A 21549-nucleotide genomic window follows, 5' to 3' on the forward strand; every position below is an offset into this window, starting at 1 on the left:
AGTTCCTTGAACATACTGATGATCGCTGCTTTGAAGTCTTTGTCTGCTAAATCCAACATCTGGGAAATCTCAGGGGCATGTTTATTGACTGCTTTTTTCCCTAACTCTGGGTCCCACTTTCCCATTACTTTGCAGGTCTCAAAAATTTTTTTTGAAACTGGCCAATTAAAATAAAACATTGTAGCAACTCTAGCTTGTAATTTTCCTAATACTGATGGTAACATTTAGAAAATACCAGAAATATATTTTTACAAGTACGAAGATGAATAAATCTGAAGAAATTCACCATTATATTTATTCAATTATTCTCTGTGTCAATCAATTTTTAAAAGCCTACATTGTAGCAAGGGAAACTAAGCTGCAATCCATAAACTGACAACCATACCACAGCTGCCTTAAAAAATGAGGTCTGTTTTGCCCCTACAATCTCAGCTCCTTTTCAATTACTATCTCTTTCCACATTAAACATTTAAGAGGATATGATTAGATTGACTTGACTTTATTTTTTTTTTCTTTTTTTTTATTATTTTTAAATTTTTTTAATTTTAAACTCTTTAATTCTTGCATGCGTTCCCAAACATGAACCCCCCCTCCCACCTCCCTCCCCATAATATCTCTCTGGGTCATCCCCATGCACCAGCCCCAAGCATGCTGTATCCTGCATCAGACATAGACTGGCGATTCAATTCTTACATGATAGTATACATGTTAGAATGCTATTCTCCCAAATCATCCCACCCTCTCCCTCTCCCTCTGAGTCCAAAAGTCCATTATACACATCTGTGTCTTTTTTGCTGTCTTGCATACAGGGTTGTCATTGTCATCTTTCTAAATTCCACATATATGTGTTAGTATACTGTATTGGTGTTTTTCTTTCTGGCTTACTTCACTCTGTATAATCGGCTCCAGTTTCATCCATCTCATCAGAACTGATTCAAATGAATTCTTTTTAACGGCTGAGTAATACTCCATTGTGTATATGTACCACCGCTTTCTTATCCATTCATCTGCTGATGGACATCTAGGTTGTTTCCATGTCCTGGCTATTATAAACAGTGCTGCGATGAACATTGGGGTATATGTGTCTCTTTCAGTTCTGATTTCCTCGGTGTGTATGCCCAGCAGTGGGATTGCTGGGTCATATGGCAGTTCTATTTGCAATTTTTAAAGGAATCTCCACACTGTTCTCCATAGTGGCTGTACTAGTTTGCATTCCCACCAACAGTGTAGGAGGGTTCCCTTTTCTCCACACCCTCTCCAGCATTTATTGCTTGCAGATTTTTGGATCGCAGCCATTCTGACTGGTGTGAAGTGGTACCTCATTGTGGTTTTGATTTGCATTTCTCTAATAATGAGTGATGTTGAGCATCTTTTCATGTGTTTGTTAGCCATCCGTATGTCTTCTTTGGAGAAATGTCTATTTAGTTCTTTGGCCCATTTTTTGATTGGGTCGTTTATTTTTCTGGAATTGAGCTGCAGGAGTTGCTTGTATATTTTTGAGATTAGTTGTTTGTCAGTTGCTTCATTTGCTATTATTTTCTCCCATTCCGAAGGCTGTCTTTTCACCTTGCTTATATTTTCCTTTGTTGTGCAGAAGCTTTTAATTTTAATTAGATCCCATTTGTTTATTTTTGCTTTTATTTCCAGAATTCTGGGAGGTGGATCATAGAGGATCCTGCTGTGATTTATGTCTGAGAGTGTTTTGCCTATGTTCTCCTCTAGGAGTTTTATAGTTTCTGATCTTACATTTAGATCTTTAATCCATTTTGAGTTTATTTTTGTGTGTGGTGTTAGAAAGTGATCTAGTTTCATTCTTTTACAAGTGGTTGACCAGTTTTCCCAGCACCACTTGTTAAAGAGATTGTCTTTACTCCATTGTATATTCTTGCCTTCTTTGTCAAAGATAAGGTGTCCATATGTGTGTGGATTTATCTCTGGGCTTTCTATTTTGTTCCATTGATCTATATTTCTGTCTTTGTGCCAGTACCATACTGTTTTGATGACTGTGGCTTTGTAGTAGAGCCTGAAGTCAGGCAAGTTGATTCCTCCAGTTCAATTCTTCTTTCTCAAGATTGCTTTGGCAATTCGAGGTTTTTTGTATTTCCATACAAATCTTGAAATTATTTGTTCTAGTTCTGTGAAAAATATGGTTATGAAAGCATTTCCCCTAAAGTCAGGAACAAGACAAGGGTGCCCACTTTCACCGCTACTATTCAACATAGTTCTGGAAGTTTTGGCCACAGCAATCAGAGCAGAAAAAGAAATAAAAGGAATCCAAATTGGAAAAGAAGAAGTAAAACTCTCACTGTTTGCAGATGACATGATCCTCTACATGGAAAACCCTAAAGACTCCACCAGAAAATTACTAGAGCTAATCAATGAATATAGTAAAGTTGCAGGATATAAAATCAACACACAGAATTCCCTTGCATTCCTATACACTAATAATGAGAAAGTAGAAAAAGAAATTAAGGAAACAATTCCATTCACCATTGCAACGAAAAGAATAAAATACTTAGGAATATATCTACCTAAAGAAACTAAAGACCTATATATAGAAAACTATAAAACACTGATGAAAGAAATCAAAGAGGACACTAATAAATGGAGAAATATACCATGTTCATGGATCAGAAGAATCAATATAGTGAAAATGAGTATACTACCCAAAGCAATTTACAAATTCAATGCAATCCCTATCAAGCTGACTTTACTTTAAAATCATAGTTAATGTATTAAGGATGTATGGTGGTTAAAGGGAATAGCGTTTCTAAGGATTAATTCAGTTTCATCTTTTGTTTTCATTTTTATAGGGAACACCTAGAAAAAGAATTAATTGACTTACCAGAAGGCACTCCATTGATGGAATTGCCCATTTCCATTTCATCATGGTTCAGCTCTAAAGCTTAGGCAAGATGTTGTAAGGGAATGAATATCCATGTGAAGTATAAATGTTCTTCATTCTTATTCAGAATAATTTCTTGGCTTTTCGTTAGAACTTGGAAATTTACTTAGTAACATATCTGTGGTGTGGCCATGTGAAATTGTGATTATTCTGAAACTGGCTTGTCTTTATTCTGACACCAAATTTTGTATGAAATTTCTAGAACTAGACAAGCTCCTCAACACTCTCTGGACTAAAAGTACCTGTATCAGAAAAGATAAAATCCATCAGCTTAGAAGGAAACAAAACAGCCTAACAATTCATGATGGAGACTACCCTAATATATCTGTATCCATGGACCCAGAATCAGAAGATGGTCCAGTTTCCTGGGATCAGGTATTGTCATTATTCCTCTTGTACTGTTGTACTGTCAAAGGAAGCAACTGTGAACATTCTCTAAGAGTTGTAGAAAACTTCAAGGGTAATGTAGACTTCCTTAAATGTAAAAATATTCTATTTCCAGAGTGTAGTCAGGGTTTTTTCCTTTTACACATAGATCTCTGCAGATTTAAAACTTGAGGCCAAAATATTTAGGAGAATGGTATATATTACTCTTTCCTCCATACTGAATTCATGAATAATTCAGTAAACATGTGACCATTTATCATTTACCATTGTGTGCACTAGGGGTAAAGAATTGAACAAAAACAGGCACAGCTCCTATGGAGCTACCAGGATAGTGGTGGATATAGACATATAAAAACAATCATGAATGAATGCTTCCAATTTAGATTGGATTATGATGAGATTACTTTGGATTGTGAGCAACAGAGAAATGTTTGTATAGTAGGTGGCACTAAGAAGGTTTTTGAGAAAGGTGATATATGGACCTATAAATATATTCTTATTCTTACTTCCTGAAGTTGTGTTCCAAAGTACATTCATTAGTCTACTCGATACTACTTGTTTTTGTTTGCCTTGTTTGTTTGTTACTTGGCTGCGCTAGGTCTTTCTTGCTGCACGAGGACTTTCTCTTGTTGCAGCGAGAAGGGGCTACTCTGCAGCTGTGGTGCGCAGGCTTCCTATTGCAGTGGCTTCTCTTGTGGAGCACAGGCTCTAGGGCCCGCAGATTCAGTGGCTGTGGCACACAGGCTTAGTTGCACGGTGGCATGTGGGATCTTAGTTCCCAGACCAAGCATTAAGCCTGCGTCCCATGCATCTGCAGACAGATTCTTAATCACTAGGCCACCAGGGAAATCTGGATAATACTTTTTTCTTTTTGGCCTTGCCTCATGGCATGTGGGATCTTAGTTCCCCAACCAGGGATTGAACCCTCTCCATTGGAAGGGCAGAATCTTAACTACTAGACTGCCTTTTTCTTAAAAAGGGGTGTTATTGTCAAATCTGTTTGGGAAATAGAGATATCTATTGCACTGCAGCATATTAACATGCCTGGGGAGGTCCTGTAGTAAATAAAATTCTTTAGTCTTATTGAATTCAGCATTTTTCAGACTCCGTTACACGTAGAAATCTTCCATGCCCTTATCATTTAAAATCTCAGAAAACTGATATTCCATGATAATGGCTTATATTTAATGAGTAAATTAATACTATGTATTAGACACTGCAGAGTTTCCCCTGCATTTCTTCATTTAGTTATTACAACAGCTGTATGAGGTTAGGTTAAATGATTCTACCCTACCGATGAGGAAATTGAGTCATGGAACTAATAAGTAGTTGATTAAGTTCACAGAAACTGAGGATATACACATACATAAGTTGCCCATAGCATATTCTATGCTCTTAACAACTATGCTATTGTTTTTTTTTTTGCTATTGTTTAATAAATGTTGATTTAAAGAAAATAAGACTACTTTTTATTGTATCTTGAATGAGTTATTATTCCTATTAAGCACAAATCTGTATATTGAAAGAGCAAAATTCTGGAAACATTTCTAACAATAGTTGTTCCTGTAAGTTATTAATACATGATTGGGAAGTATTTCATATTTTTGCTATGATATATTTTAAAAAGTTAATTTCTATTAATTATGCCACATAGTAAAGGCATCAATTAAAGTTGATTATTTTAAACTCACAGTGTAGTCACTGAAGGTAACAAGTTGATGCCTGTATTAATCCTTGTTTGTGAGGTCTCCTTAAATATTCCTTCAGGGCCAGCTCTTCTTAGGAAGAGAACTCATTTGTCTGATGGAGACCCTATTTGCATAAATAATGAAGGTTATTTCTTAAAATTTAGGGATTATTTACTTAAGACATACATTTTCTAAGAACAGTAACTGTCATCTTCTGTGATGACTATAAACAAAACCACTTCTTTCTCAATTATCTGTTTCAACATTCACTTTCTTTGTGACTCTTGAGGGGACCCTAAAGTAGGAGACTAGATCTGAAGATCCTGCCTGTATTATTTGGACCAGTCAGTCTCAAAGTGTTGTCCCTGGGCCAGCAGTATCAGCAGTACGTGGGACCCTGTTGGTTGAATTCTCAGGTTCCACCCCAGAATCTACTGAATTATACACTCTGATTGTGGAGCCCAGCATCCTGTCTTTTAACTAGCCCTCTAAGTGATTCTCAAAACGAAAATGTGTTTTTAAAGTTCCCACAAAGGTCTTATCACATCAACACAAGTGTACAAGTATATCGAAGTTTTAGGTAAAGGAATAAAGCTATTTTAAATGTTATTGACTGAATCATCTAATTTTCATTCTATTTTCTTTTTTATTAAAAATAGTTTGCCAAAATTTAAGGGAAATAATGAATCACTTTTAAGGACATTTGCATTAGTGATTTCAGAAGAAATGTAATGCAACAGTAACCTAAATAGTATAGGAATAGCAAGTAAATATCAAGGGCATAGAAGCTTATGATAGAATAACCTTACTCTACAAGAAGGTGTTCTCAAACTGGAAACTATTCAATCCCTTGACAATGAACTAGGGAGAGAGGCATGGCATCCTCTTCATGTCTATTTCTCCACTCTTTTATTTCCCAGTCAGGCATTTTTCATTAAGAATATTTATTATGAAGGATTCATCATAAGATGCTTATGGTTAGTTTCCCTTTATCGTTGCCAGTATTTTTAATGATGATCTAATTCTATTCCATGATTAATAAATAGTGCAAAAGAGACTATTGTCTTTGGTGTAAATTATTTTGATAAAGGGGGAAAAATTACAAATTTAATGTTCTGTTGTTGCCTCTTGTAGTAGAAACATTTTGGAGTTCTTGCCCAATCTTTCTGAGAAATGCCTTCCCCACCCACAGGGCTGAGTCCAGCAGCCATATTTGAACAGTATGATGTCATTTCCTGTCTTGGGGGCAAAACTGATGGAATCAAATAACACTGGAACAAGAAAACCCATCCATGGCCTTGTTGAGACAATCAGATCTGTCAGGACTTGCAGACTCAATCCAATCTTTTTTTTTTTTTTTCAGTTCACAGTGATCTTTATTATTTATAACTCCATATTAGTACATCATGTGTGCATACTTTATTGAGTCTTTCTTCTATTTATGAACATATGAGTTATTTACAGTATTTTTCAGTTACAATCATACTATTACAATGAATAATGTTGCTGTTCAGTCACTAAGTCATGTCTGACTCTTTGCGACCTCATGGACTGCAGCATGCCAGGCCTCCCTGTCCCTCACTATCTCCGAGAGTTTACCCAAGTTCATGTCCATTGAATCAGTGATGCTATCCAGCCATTTCATCCTCTGCTGCCCTCTTCTCCTTTTGCTTTCACTCTTTCCCAGCATCAGGATCTTTTCTAGTGAGTCAGCTCTTCGCATCAGGTAGATGGAATGGGTTGGTTGCTTATATGGGCTGTTCTTTTAAAAGATTTTTTTGGATGTGGATCTCTTTTAAAGTCTTTATTGAATTTGTTATAATATTTGTTTTGTTTTGTTTTGTTTTGTTTTTTCCTGTGGGGCATACAGGAGATGCCTCCTTGGGGCATTTTATCTCCCCAAGCAGGGATTGAACCTACACCCCATCCATTAGGAGGTGAAATCTTAACCACTGGACTGCCAGGGAAGTAACTGCCCATGTGTTTATTAAAGAGAGAAGGCCAGACTATGAAGGGAAATGGATGTCTGCAGGGGGAAACAGAAAGGAGAAAATACAGAGTCCTAAAGAAATAAAGAAAAATCTTTGGTTTTCATTTTCCAGCTTCCAGTTGAATTCCTTATAAAATGTGGCTGTCCTTCCCATGTCAGACATCCTCTGTAACCTTAATACATCCTTCTCTGGGTGTTTGGTGGTTTAAGTGGCTCTGTTCCATGCAACAACATCTCCCAATCAAGATAAAGCTTTTCAACCCTTGGGATCATCCCAGAGGATTTGTATTTGGGAAAAACCAGCAAAGTCATCATTTTCTGATTAGCCATGTGTCTTTAAAATCCCTGCTTCTATAGCATGGCAAATCAATCCTTGGACATCATTGATTTTTTTAAAGATAACTTACTGTGACCTCAGATCACACTGCTCTTGCATTGGGGTCTTATTTCATTAGAAGACATCTGTTTGTGCTAGTGAAACTACACACCTTTCTCATCCACATATGAAAACTTTTCAGTGTAATTTTTGATGCATAAAATGTCAGCCCTTAACACTTCTGAAGTGGACAAATGCTTTCAGGCAGTTTTTAGAAATCTGTTTCATTTATTGTTTAGCTACTTCTTTCATAAATATCCCTATACAATATGAAAAAATAGATAAAAATTAGTGAAATCTGTAAGTGATCACAATGATTTCAATTGTTTCTGTGGTGAAGGGCTGTCAAAGAACATAGGTCACCATATCGTTTAGTGCTTCCACACCAGCAAGTTGACACAGCATTCACTTTTAAAAACATTACCTTTACTTTTAGTGCTGTTGAAAATTCATGTTGCCGACACAGGTTTATTAAATCAGATAATTTTAAAGACAATGATCTTATTCCTCCAGAGCTCCTGTTTATCCTATAAAGGTTTAACTTCATTAATAATACAAAGCCATGCCCCCAAGAGTCTTAAGGCTTGCTTAGGCTGCTGGTTAGAACACCATCCAGCACATCGTAAAACATTGTGCATCTCTTTTCAGGAAAGAAAAATGTGTGCAAAGCTCCTACTACACAATACTCAGAATGAAAGTGAGATGCAGCGGCTTTAATCAGAGATGAAAAGCAGTCCTCGAGAGTTATGTGTGGACAGAAGGGTGCAGGGAAGCACACATAGTAATGGCTTCATGTGTTGACTCGAACCCTTCCAGTTTAGTCCTGATTCCTCCAGGATGGTAGTTGATGGTGAGTTTGGTCCAGTGCTGAGGTTGGTAAAAACATGTTCTGCCTCCTACAGACTTGCTTCTCTGCCGGGCAGCTGGTGAACATATTTCTACAGAACAAGATTTCACCCATTTCTAAGGAGGACTTTAAGCAAATGAGTCCAGGAATCATTCAGCAATTGCTCAGCTGTTCTTGCCAGCTGCCCCAGGACCAACAAGCAAAGATGGCACCCACCACGCTGGAGAGTAAGTCCTGGCTCTTCACTCAGAAAGCCAATGCACACAATCCACACAATGGATTCGTGATGGTGAAGGAAGGATACGTACCATACACCAGGCACTGTTTTAAGCATTTTACTTTGATCAGCTCATTGAGTCTTTATAACAATGCTACCAGCTAGAAATTATTATTATCTTCACTTTAGAGATGATGAAACTGAGGTACCTGGAAGTTAAATAACTTGCCCAAAGACAGGTAGCTAGTAATTGATAGAATTGGGATTCAAACACAGGCAGTGTGGCCCCCTAGTCCTTGTTTTTAACCACCTATGCTATACTACAGTTCATTTATATTTTGTGGCTAACTTACATAAATCGATTCTATCCCCTATCTTTGACTCAATCATAGACCATAGTTGAATCACAGATCATAGTTGAATAGCTTTATCATCTCAAGAATGTTATAGAAATGAAATCCTACAGTATGTATCCTTTTGGGATTTAGGGGTTTTTTCCACTCATCAAAATTTCCTTATAATCCATCTAGATTGTTTTGTGTATTAATAAATTGGTTTTTTTTATTACTGAGTAGAAGCAGGGCAAAGGCTAACAGAGTTTTGCTAACAGAACACACTGGTCATAGTAAACACCGTCTTCCAACAACACAAGAGATGACTACACATGGACATCACCAGATGGTCAACACCGAAGTCAGACTGATTATATTTTTTGCAGCTGAAGATGGAGAAACACTATACAGTCAGCAAAAACAAGACCTGGAGCTGACTGTTGCTCAGATTATGAACTCCTTATGGTTAAATGTCAGACTTAAATTGAAGAAAGTAGGGAAAAGCACTAGACCATTCAGGTATGACCTAAATCAAACCCCTTATGATTATACAGTGGAAGTGAGAAATATATTCAAGTGATTAGATCTGATAGACAGAGTGCCTGAAAAACTATGGAAGGAGGTTTGTAACATTGTACAGGAGACAGTGATCAAAACTAACCCCAATAAAAAGAAATGCAAAAAGGCAAAATGGTTGTCTGAGGAAGCCTTGCAAATAGCTGAGAAAAGAAGAGAAGTGAAAGGCAAAAGAGAAAAGGAAAGATATACCCATCTGAATGCAAAGTTCCGAAGAACAGCAAGGAGAGATAAGAAAGCCTTCTTAAGTGATCAATGCAGAGAAATAGAGGAAAACAATAGAATGGGAAAGACTAGAGATCTCTTCAAGAAAATTAGAGATACCAAGGGAATATTTCATGCAAAGATGGGCACAATAAAGGACAGAAACAGTATGGACCTAACAGAAGCAGAAGAGATTAAGAAAAGCTGGCAAGAATACACAGAAGAACTATACAAATAGGTATTAATGACCCAGATCACCACGATGGTGGGTGTGATCACTCACCTAGAGCCAGACATCCTGGGATGCAAAGTCAAGTGGCCTTAGGAAGCATCACTATGAACAAAGCTAGTGGAGGTGATGGAATTCCAGTTGAGCTATTTCAAATCCTAAAGGATGATGCTGTGAAAGTGCTGCACTCAATATGTTAGCAAAGTTGGAACACTCAGCAGTGGCCACAGGACTGGAAAAGGTCAGTTTTCATTCCAATCCCAAAGAAACGTGATGCCAAAGAATGTTCAAACTACTGCACAATTGTACTCATCTCACACACTAGCAAAGTAATGTTCAAAATTCTCCAAATCAGGCTTCAACAGTAAATGAACTGAGAACTTCCAGATGTTCAAGCTGGATTTAGAAAAGAAAAGGCAGAGGAACCAGAGGTCAAATTGCCAACATCTGTTGGATCATGGAAAAAAAGCATGATAATTCTAGAAAAACTTCTGCTTCATTGACTACGCCAAAGCCATTGACTGTTGGATCACAACAAACTATGGAAAATTCCTAAGATGGGAATACCAGATCACATTACCTGCCTCCTGAGAAATCTGTATGCAAGTCAAGAAGGAACAGTTAGAACCAGACATGGAACAACAGACTGATTCCAAATTGGGAAAGTTGTATGTCAAGGCTGTATACTGTCACCCTGCTTATTTAACTTTTATGGAGAGTACATCATGGCTGGATGAAGCACAAGCTGGAATCAAGATTGCCAGGAGAAATATCAATAACCTCAGATATGCAGATGATACCACCCTTATGGCAGAAAGTGAAGAGGAACTAAAAAGCCTCTTGATGAAAATGAAAGAGGAGAGTGAAAAAGTTGGCTTAAAGTTTAACATTCAAAAAACGAAGGTCATGGCATCTGGTCCCATCACTTCATGGCAAATAGACGGGGAAACAATGGAAACAGTGAGAGATTTATATTTGGGAGCTCCAAAATCACTGCAGATGGTGACTGCAGCCATGAAATTAAAAGACGCTTGCTCCTTGGAAGAAAAGTTATGACCAACCTAGATAGCATATTAAAAAGCGGAGACATTACTTTGCTGACAAAGGACCATCTAGTCAAAGCTATGGTTTTTCCAGTAGTGATGTATGGATGTGAGATTTGAACCATAACAAAGGCTGAGCAGTGAAGAATTGATGCTTCTGAACTGTGGTGTTGGAGAAGACTCTTGAGAGTTCCTTGGACAGCAAGGAGATCCAACCAGTCAATCCTAAAGGAAATCAGTCCTGAATATTCATTGGAAGTATTGATGCTGAAGCTGAATCTCCAATACTTTGGCTACATGATGCAAAGAACTGACTCATTGAAAAGACCCTGACACGGGAAAGATTGAAGGCAGGAGGAGAAGGGGATGATAGAGGATGAGATGGTTGGATGGCATCACCAACTCAATGGACATGAGTTTAAGCAAGCTCCAGGAGTTGGTGATAGACAAGGAAAGCTGGCATGCTGCAGTCCATGGGGTCGCAAAGAGTCAGACATGACTGAGAAAATGAACTGAACTGCTTCTTTGGTATGAATATACCGTATTTTGCTTAACCATTCACCTTTTAAAAAATGGATTGTTTTCAGTTTTTAGCTGTTTGAAAAAACTTACTATGAACATTTCTGCAAAAAATAAAAAGTTAATAGTTGAGAAATACCAACGTATAAGAGAAAGAATATCAGTGTCAGGATCAGAAATGCAGAGTTGAATCATGCTGTCTGTCCCCAGCCAACTCTGTGATCTTCTGCAATCTATATTTCTCAAGCCTGTCTCTTTCCCTGCACCGTGGGAAGCAGTGATCCCACAAGGCTTGTTATCCTTTCACGCACCATGATACACATGGAATAATGAAGGCATGTTGGGGTAAATCAAAGAGGCTGCTCTGGGCTGGCAGTGACCAGGCCAGGGAGGTACAAGCCTCCTGGATGTGGCAGCTCCAGGAAATGAAGGGACCACTATTCACACTTGGGACTTCCCTGACAGTCCTGATGTTAAGACTCCATGTTTCTAATGCAGAGGCTGTGGGTTCAGTCCCCTGTCAGGGAACTAAGAGCCCACATGTGGCGTGGTACAGCCAAAAGAAAAAAAAATTCACACTCACCTGTGACCCATAACATCATCACAGTAGGTGAGCTTTATTGTAAGACTTCCAGGACACCAGTAAAATTCCAGTAGGATAATATGTACAAAAGTGTGTTCTATAAATTTAAAGCACCTGAAGTTTATTTATTTTCTTGCAATAAGAATGCCATTTTATTTACCTGAGTTCTTCATGAAGACCTTTTGAAGACATAAAAATGAGAACCCAAATGATGATCAAAATGATCTCAGAGTGAGGAAATATTTTTCTCACCACCTACCAAAATGCCCTATTGTTTTTAATAAACTATAGTCATAAGTAGTTATAAAATGTTGTGCAGAACTGGACACATGGCATGTGGACTGTTAGATTAAAAATTGGACAGAACAGAGAATCCATAAACAACCTCATCCCAGAAGGGACTTTAATCAGTGGAGAAATCATTCAATTAATTGTGTTGAGAGAGTTTGGAAAAATAAAACCAGAAAAATAACCAAAAAATGGTGGCCTAAGAACATGTATGATGAATAGTAAAAATATGGCAGTTAACCATATGTAAAATATTACCTTTGATCAGAGGATGTTACATTTTTTTTCTTCAGAACTGCTTTTCTTCTTTGAGATAGTCTGCAATACCCATCATAGCCGAATTGTTCAGCCCTTATTTCTAACTCCTAATAGGTTCTACATCAAGTGACTCATCATGCCAGGCCTATATATTTAAGACTTCACATTCACTGAGAGGAAGAAAACTTCATTAAAAATGAGCAGCTAAATAATTCAACACCTTGTGGCCAGTGATGGCTCAAAAATGGATGAACAGGACTGGATCATGGCACCTAGGAGCTCCCATATTTATTTCTACTCCCTGGCACCATGTCTGGTCATACAGGCCATTCAGAAACAGGGTTTTGGACTGAAGATCCAAGAAAAAGTTTATTCTCACTTAAATTAACTTCTATATCCTTCTAGGAAACAGTCTTCCTGAGAAAAATTCATACAAATCATACTCACTAAAGAACCTAAAAAAAATCACTATCCTCAATTTAAAATATGGCATCATATAACTAAAGAGAAAGACTTGTGATGTTGGCCTTTTGAAAGTGCAGGAATGTAAGATGTTAAAGAGTGGAAGACACAGAAAGACGTTGTTAAGAACACAGTGTTCAGTATGCTGAAACTCAACTTCTAAGAGCCGTCTTCAACTGAATTTCCAGGAAAGAATGTTATAGCCGAGTAGAAATCATTTCAGATCTATTCAAAGAAGCTGCTTGGAATTGACTAAAATTTTATTATTATTGGTAGTACGTCCAGTTCTGTTGTAAGGATGAGAAACATTTATAAGGAATCTGAGTCCAATCAAGACACCATGACACTATACAGGGAACTAGAGTAAGTCTGCAGAGTCTGGCCGTAACAAAAGTCAGAGATTTTATGATTTTCAGATTGATTCTTGCCACAGGAGAGCAGGTGGAATCTGACTTATAGAAGACCTAGAAAGTTTTACAAGCTCTTAAGGAATGGAACATCCTTTGTCTTCCAAAACCACACTGTAGCTCAGTAGTAATCTACAGATGTGAGAGATGGACCATAAAGAAGGCTGAGCACTAAAGAATTGATGCTTTTGAACTGTGGTTCTGGAGAAGACTCTTGAGGGTCCCTTGGACAACAAGGAGATCAAACCAGTCAATCCTAAAGGAAATCAACCCCAAATATTCATTGGAAGGACTGATGCTGAAGCTGAATCTCTAGTACTTGCCCACCTGATGTGAAGAACGTCAGACTCATTAGAAAAGATCCTGATGCTGGGAAAGATTGAAGGTGGGAGGAGAAGGGGATGACAGAGGATGAGATGGTTGGATGTCATTGCCAACTCAATGGACATGAATCTGAACAAAGTCCAGGACACAGTGGAGGACAGAGAAGCCTCATATACTGCAGTCCATGGGGTTGCAAAGAGTCAGATTCGGCTTAGTGACTGAACAGCAACAAAGCCATCCTCAGGACAAAGGGAAAAAGAACTTGAAACTTTGCCTTTTGCCTCGGAAACATCAACCTCTAATTTGTCCTTGTGAGTTCTTGACATTTGGTGATATTTTGTACCTACCAGAAAAGTGTGGTAACTGTGAACTTGATTAGACAGCTGGGTGCTCATGTTAAACTTCAAATATCTTTAATTTACAGGTTAGTTGAGAAGAATCATGTTCCCACTTAGAGTCTATTTGTGGAAAAGTGGGATGTGAAACTATCTCTAGGAAGTTCTTAAATAAAATAGATGTTAAATTAGAGCAAAGTAAAACCTTTAGGCAGCTGTATGATCATTCTCAACTATTTTTGTTTTTGACTGCATGACATATGGGAGCCTAGCTCCCCTATCAGGGATTAAACCCACGTTCCATGCATTGGCAGCAAGGAGTCTCCACCACTGGACCACCAGGGAATTCTCCCTTGTTATTTTTTTAATGTGGTAAAAAAGTACATGAAAATTACCATCTCAATCCTTTTAAGAGTGTAGTTCAGTAGTGTTGAGTATTTTCACATGGCTCTGCAACAGATCTCTAGAACTGTTTCTTTTTGCAAAACTGAAACTGTATATTCACCGAACAACAACCGATTTGTAGAGATTGCATAGCTGCGAAGGAGTTGTGGTGACAGTGGGAAAAAAAAAATCGAACTGTGCAAGTTTTTTAGCCTCCTCTGAGTATGCTACCAACTTTGTTTTAATGTGCAATCTCTGTTTAATGGCAGAGTGTATAATTTAATAAAGGTCCTCTTCACATTATAAGCTTATTATCATCTTACTAGCTAGTGTCATTAACATGATCTACTGTAGAGAGTCAACATTCCAGAAAAGTACAAGAATGATGAAGATGCAACATCTTCAATTATAACAAACTTGAAGAGAGTAGTTTCTTAAAATATTCAGTGGGCTTTAAGTAGTATGATAACTGAATTGTTCAATTTAATTTGCCACTTATTTGTAGTTATAAAAGGAAATGATACTTTAATGTGGTAATGACCTGTCTTCATTGTTTACAAACAAGTTAGTAATTTCTAAATAAGTTGAAACAAAGTATTTGCCCTGAATATCTATAACCAGTGGAAAATGGTGTTTGAATATGGTTTATACCCAAATAATGTACACTTGACTCTGAAAGCCATTTTTTTCTGTTTTAATCTTTCTCTTTCCTTTCTTCCTTTACTCTTTTATTTCTTCTCTCTGTCCACATGTTTGTGCCTATTGGAATAATTGTGAAAAATTGTACTTTCTGAATGTTTTTAAAAATGTAGAATCTTAGAAATATGGAATATATTTTAGGGGTCAGAAAAATTCCTGTAATAATTGAAAAGTTTGGCTGTCCAAATTTATATTATCACCCTTTATTCATTCATTGATTAGTTTTTACAAATGCAGTCACTCATTTTAGTCACAGAGAATAGTAAAAACTTCTGATATTACAAATAATTTTGAGACCTTTTGGAAGAAAGTACTCATTTTGTCCACAAATACAGATCTACAGTGGCCCAGAATGTATGCTCTTTCTGTCCCATTGCTTCTTGCCTTTGAAAGGTTTAAATGTGGTTAGATGACAAATATTACCACTGTCTGTCTGTGAAGGTTGTAGTTTGTTTTTTAGTTTTAATTTTTTTGTCTGCACTGGGTCTTCACTGTAGAGTGTAGAATCTTCTCTAGTTGCAAATGAGGGGGCTGCTCTAGTTGCAGTCCATGGGCTCTAGAGTGCATGGGGCTCAGCAGTCATAGTTTGCTGTCTTATCTAGTTGCCCTGTGGCTTGTGCAATCAAACCCACGTCCCCTGTACTGGATGGCGGATTCTCAACCATTGGACCCCCAGGGAAGTCCCAAGGTTGTAGTTTAAAGCAAGAGAAATTATTTTCTTTGAGGGTAGGAGGTAAGCTAGCTCCTTGCTACAGTGATTAATTTTTTAACAAGGGGAAATCAGGGTAACTTCAAAACAATGGAGTAAATTAGTAAAAATCTTTTCATTCTTTTCCTTACAAATTAAAACCTTAAATAAAATATAGCACTCACAAAACAATTTTGTATCCCTAGCTATTGTAGTATAGGATGGATTCTTTTACCATGTTCACTGGCAGAAGCACTCACAGGGGCCTCTGACTGGTTTTGCAATTTCTTTTTAACTCAGAATATGGCTACAGCACTGTGGCGGTGACGCTGCTTACGCTGGGCTCCATGCTTGGGACAACACTGATCCTTTTCCACAGCTGCGAGGAGAACTACAGGCTCATTTTACAGCTGTTTGTGGGCCTGGCTGTTGGGACACTTTCTGGGGATGCTCTGCTCCATCTCATCCCTCAGGTAAGCTGCTATTTTCCATTTCATCTGGACTGTTTCTAGTTTCAATTTATGTTTAGCCATTGTAGGTGTTTATGAAGAGTACATTATGAGAAATACTGGGCTGGAAGAAGCACAAACTGGAGTCAAGATTGCCGGGAGAAATATCAATAACCTCAGATATGCAGATGACACCACCCTTATGGCAGAAAGTGAAGAGGAACTAAAAAGCCTCTTGATGAAAGTGAAAGTGGAGAGTGAAAAAGTTGGCTTAAAGCTTAACATTCAGAAAATGAAGATCATGACATCTGGTCCCATCACTTCATGGGAAATAGATGGGGAAACAGTGGAAACAGTGTCAGACTTTATTTTGGGGGGCTCCAAAATCACTGCAGATGGTGATTGCAGCCATGAAATTAAAAGACGCTTACTCCTTGGAAGAAACGTTATGACCAACCTAGATAGCATGAGACATTACTTTGCCAACAAGGGTCCATCTAGTCAAGGCTATGGTTTTTCCAGTGGTCATGTATAAATGTGAGAGTTGGACTGTGAAGAAGGCTGAGCGCCGAAGAACTGATGCTTTTGAACTGTAGTGTTGGAGAAGACTCTTGAGAGTCCCTTGGACTGCAAGGAGATCCAACCAGTCCATTCTGAAGGAGATCAGCCCTGGGATTTCTTTGGAGGGAATGATGCTGAAGTTGAAACTCCAGTACTTTGGCCACCTCATGCGAAGAGTTGACTCATTGGAAAAGACTCTGATGCTGGGAGAGATTGGGGGCAGGAGGAGAAGGGGACGACAGAGGATGAGATAGCTGGATGGCATCACTGACTCGATGAACGTGAGTCTGAGTGAACTCTGGGAGTTGGTGATGGACAGAGAGGCCTGGCATGCTGCGATTCATGGAGTCACCAAGAGTCGGACACGACTGAGTGACTGAACTGAATGGAACTGATGACGAATTTCACAACGACCTGAATGCATAGATACAGTGGCAAGTGTTTCCCTTGGAAATCACTGCTATTTCCCCAAAGCTCTTGCAGGAGGAAAGAGATGATCAGTCATTCGATTCACCAAGCTGTTCTTAATTTTAAAATTAAAAAACAAGTGCTCAGATACAAATTCCTATTGAAACCATTGGGTGTCATTTCTGGAGCTCCAAAGAGCTTTGGTACCACAGTCCTCTATGTCTCAGTGCAGAAGAGAATTCAGTGAGAGGCAAAGTGATAGATAAGACGTGATTTATTAGAGTAGCACACTTGTGAGGCTTCCAAGGGGGTGCCACGCCCTGAGAAATTACTGGGCTATGGTTTTATAATCAAAGGATGAGGGGGAGGGGGAGAAGAACATTTCCTTGAGTAGACGTCTTGCTTCCATCATCAGCTCCTCGTCCAGCTTGGGCAGGAGAGTTTTCTTGTCCCTACGTGCTCAAGCTAAGTCCATAAATTACTGATTTTTGTCCTAGGGATCGTTAATTTTTTGAGCTCATCGAGCAGCATGTGGGTCTCGTGCCACCATTGTTTTATTGTTTGGGGGGCATGTCCTGTGCTTCTGTTGCATGCTTTTGTTGCTAAACAAGTCTGCTCGGTTTTGTGGTTAAGCAAACCTGCTCTCTTGAGTAATCATTAACTTCTAAGGGTCTCCCATATATTTTTCTACTTTCAATCCCCTGTAGTATAATCAACTATATAATCACCTACATTACCCCTTTATTCTGTCCCTATCACTATTAAGGAAAATTCAGGGAGGGTGAGTATCTGTAAATAAAAATGAATGGGCTATAAGATATACTAGTTTTTCTCTGCTGGCCCCCAGCCTCATCAGATCCATTCTCTGCCCTTCTCCGCTGTGTGTTCTTCCCCAGAAGACAGTATCCCCTCAGCTCCCTGCAGTCTGGATTGTCATTTGGGTTCACCCAGTGGGGACACCACAGAAAGGCCAAGGTAGGAGGAGAAAATGGCAGGGGTATTTCTTCCTTGCTCCCTCCTTCTGACACTGTCTCTAGAAGCAGCTCATTACCTGCAATATTACAGCTCCCATGGGTCCCTAGCTCCATCTCCATTAAAGTTCAGTAACAGTATTTCCAAGCTTTGCCCTTTGCCCTTTCAGCCTTCAGTGTGGTAATGGTTTCCTGGGGTTGCTAGTCTCTGGGGTGTCTCATTATTCCTCATTCATACCCTTGACCCTGCCCACACCCCTGTCATGGCACCATCATTAAAACCGTCTTCATTTGAACCATCAAAATGAATTTCTCTTTCTTGCCCAACTATTAGTGTCTGTTTTTGTTGTTTGTTTAGTCACTAGGTTGTGTCCAACTCTTTTGTAACCCCATGGACTGTAGCCTACCAGGTCCTCTGTCCTTGGGATTTCCCAGACAAGAATACTGAAGTGGGTTACCATGTCCTTCTCCAGGATATAATCCCAACCCAGAGATCAAGCCCATGTCTCCTGCATTGACAGGTGGATTCTTCACCCCTGAGCCATAGATTTCCTTTAAGAAACAGGCAATCTCCAGCAGCTGGCTCTTTGTTGAAGTCTCTGGAGGCTCTTTATTTGTCAGAAATGGAAGGGTTGCTGCTGCTGCTGCTAAGTCACTTCAGTCGTGTCCAGCTCTGTGTGGCCCCATAGACGGCCGCCCACAGACTTCCCCGTCTCTGGGATTCTCCAGGCAAGAACACTGGAGTGGGTTGCCATTTCCTTCTCCAATGCATGAAAGTGAAAAGCAAAGTCGCTCAGTCATGCCCGAATCTTAGCGACCCCATGGACTTCAGCCTACCAGGCTCCTCCATCCACGGGATTTTCCAGGCAAGAGTACTGGAGTGGGGTGCCATTGCCTTCTCCGAATGGAAGGGTTAGGACCTGAGATGCAAGAGTTCAGGGAAAAGGGTCTTCAGATGAGGTTATCTATTCCTTCTGAGATCTCTTATGATGGATCATGATGAGCAAATGATTCCCCCTCCTCTCACAAAACCTGAGATCTTAAAACTTTCCATAAGCCTCTGGCATTTTCCTCCAGGGTCCCTCTTGTTGGTTACAGGCTCAAAAATTATTAGATGTTCTGAAAATTGCAAAGTGAGCATTGTAGATATGAAACAAACCATTATTAGTTTTAATCTCCCTGGTAATCTAATTTTCTGGAAATATTTCAGGGTTTATTTGCTTGAGGCAGTGTCCAAAGCCTGTTTCTATGTCACTGTAGTGGGTGCAGAGCTCTTCACAGCCCAGGATCCTGGGAAGTAGCAAAAGGATCTTAAGACTTCCCTGGTCTCCCTCGGTGGGAAAGCCCAGAGCCCAAGGCAGGAGGGTTGGATGTGGGTTGGGTGGGACAGTCAACTGGCCTATGGAGATATATTACAGAGGAAAACGTAGCTGAGAAGGCAGTTGCTTTACTTGAAGAAAGAGAGGACAGAAGTTATCGAGAAGAGGAAGACAGACACAGTACCAGTGTGGCAGAAAGCTAGAAAAATCAGTGGTTCCTGAACGTGATCCAAGGCAAGTGTTTAAAGCTCTGCATAGAAATGAGAAAAATCCCATTGGCATCATTTCCTCTTTTAACTAGCTATGTTGATTCTACTTTAAGAACTACATTTTATTCTGAAATTATGAGGTTTTCCTGTTTCTTTTGTGACATTACAGGGTCCTTGTTTTGTGAAATAATGGTAATCACAAATATTGGGGGAGTGTCCTTCAATGTCTTTACCAAAAGAAAATGTGGAAACTTCTCTGGCAGTCCAGTGGTTAAGACTTCACCATCCAGTGCAGGGGGTGAGGGTTTGATCCCTAGTTGGCAAGCTAAGATCCCACATGCCTCATGGGCAAAAAAACAAAACATAAAACAGAAGCAATATTGTAACAAACTCAATAAAAATTTTAAAAATGGTCCACATTAAAAAAATTTCTTTTAAAAAAAAGTGGGCTAGTATGTGTTTGTTTTTAGTGATGTCCATACACTCAATGTGTACACGGAGTTCTATACATATACTCACACATGTACACATATGTACCTACATGTATACATACATAAATATCTATATACATTGCTATGAACGTATACACAGATAAATTCTTTGTAAAATTTAATGATCAGTAACATCTTAAATGTGGAGACCACTGAATTTTTTCCCAAACTGTCCTCTCCTATGAAGGGAATATGATACATTATAATTTACTTGCTCACAAGAAGTCATGAGGTCAACCAATGGGATGAGTCAACCAATGGGATGAGTTAACTCAAGGAAAATTCCTAATGTTTTTCTGGTATCCTTTTATGTCCCAAGGAGCTGACAATATTGCCGGGCATACTCAATGGAAAAAATCTTTCAGGTGGATTTCTTACTTATTTGAACATTGATTAACAGCTTTAATTGCTGTGAGGCATGGGGAGAATAAACCCTGGATGAAATGTATCTTTATATTTGTTCTGGATATTAGAAGACATTGATTTGTTATAGGGCATTGTTGTGTAAATAGGGACAGATTGAACTGAAAAACATTCAGCTAAAGGACTGAGAATGTATGAACATTTAAGCTGCACTTGCTGAGATAAGCTTAGGCTTTAGTCTACTCTTTGGCAGAGGTTATTCAAAGCTCTGTTTTCTTTTCTCACATCTTATTTGACCCTGAGTAAATCATATAGTGGAAGGATTCATATGTTTAGAAGTAAACTGGCTGTGAATGATTTCAGGTATTGTCATGGGCTTCCCCAAAATGGAAATTGAATGTATTCAACAATGGATCTACCCATTTACGTTTAGGTCACCAAAATTTATGTCTGTTTCTTCTTTTTAGATTCTTGGTTTACATATACAGGAAACCTCAGAGTTTGGACATTTCTATGAAAACAAAGGGCATATTTGGAAACTGTTGGGATTAATTGGAGGCATCCATGGATTTTTCTTAATAGAAAAATGTTTTATTCTTCTTGTATCACCAAGTGCCAAGGTATATTTTAAATTTTATTTATCTTTTGCTTTAGAGCTTCATGATATTTGTCTTTTATTTCAGAGCTACTTGTTCAAAAGTAATTGGCATCTTCATGAGATTGTCTGTTTAAGGGGTGAGGCTCTGATTTCTAGAATGCACAGATCATTCTGACAGACAGCATCCCTGTAAGCACGATTATTAATTTTTCAAACATCTGTTTCTGGCCCATTACTATACTTGTTATAACCTGTTTTTTGGCCTTGATGGCTAATTTAGAAATAGACTATTTCATATTTGAGAGAGGGGGTTTAAAGGTCTGGCTATGAATCTGTGTTTTGGGTACCTTTACCTAACTCAAAACAAAAAGCAAACAAAAATTTTGAAAATTCATAAAACCACACATCACTTTCTATCTTGTGTGTGTGCTAAGTGACT

At 38.6% G+C, this 21549-nt stretch overlaps 1 protein-coding gene across 2 annotated transcripts in view; it reads left to right on the forward strand.

The window, feature by feature from the left end:
* SLC39A12 (solute carrier family 39 member 12) overlaps positions 1-21549 on the forward strand; it is an 83977-nt gene that overhangs the window by 22979 nt on the left and 39449 nt on the right. For both annotated transcript variants that reach the window (XM_005687983.3, XM_013968564.2), the window contains exons 5-8: positions 3108-3280; positions 8249-8420; positions 16042-16214; positions 20980-21132. In XM_005687983.3, coding sequence (XP_005688040.1) covers positions 3108-3280; positions 8249-8420; positions 16042-16214; positions 20980-21132 — 671 coding nt within the window. The remainder of the gene's footprint in view (positions 1-3107; positions 3281-8248; positions 8421-16041; positions 16215-20979; positions 21133-21549) is intronic.

This window comes from Capra hircus, chromosome 13 (genome assembly GCF_001704415.2).
Source record: "Capra hircus breed San Clemente chromosome 13, ASM170441v1, whole genome shotgun sequence".
Taxonomy (NCBI): domain Eukaryota; kingdom Metazoa; phylum Chordata; class Mammalia; order Artiodactyla; family Bovidae; genus Capra; species Capra hircus.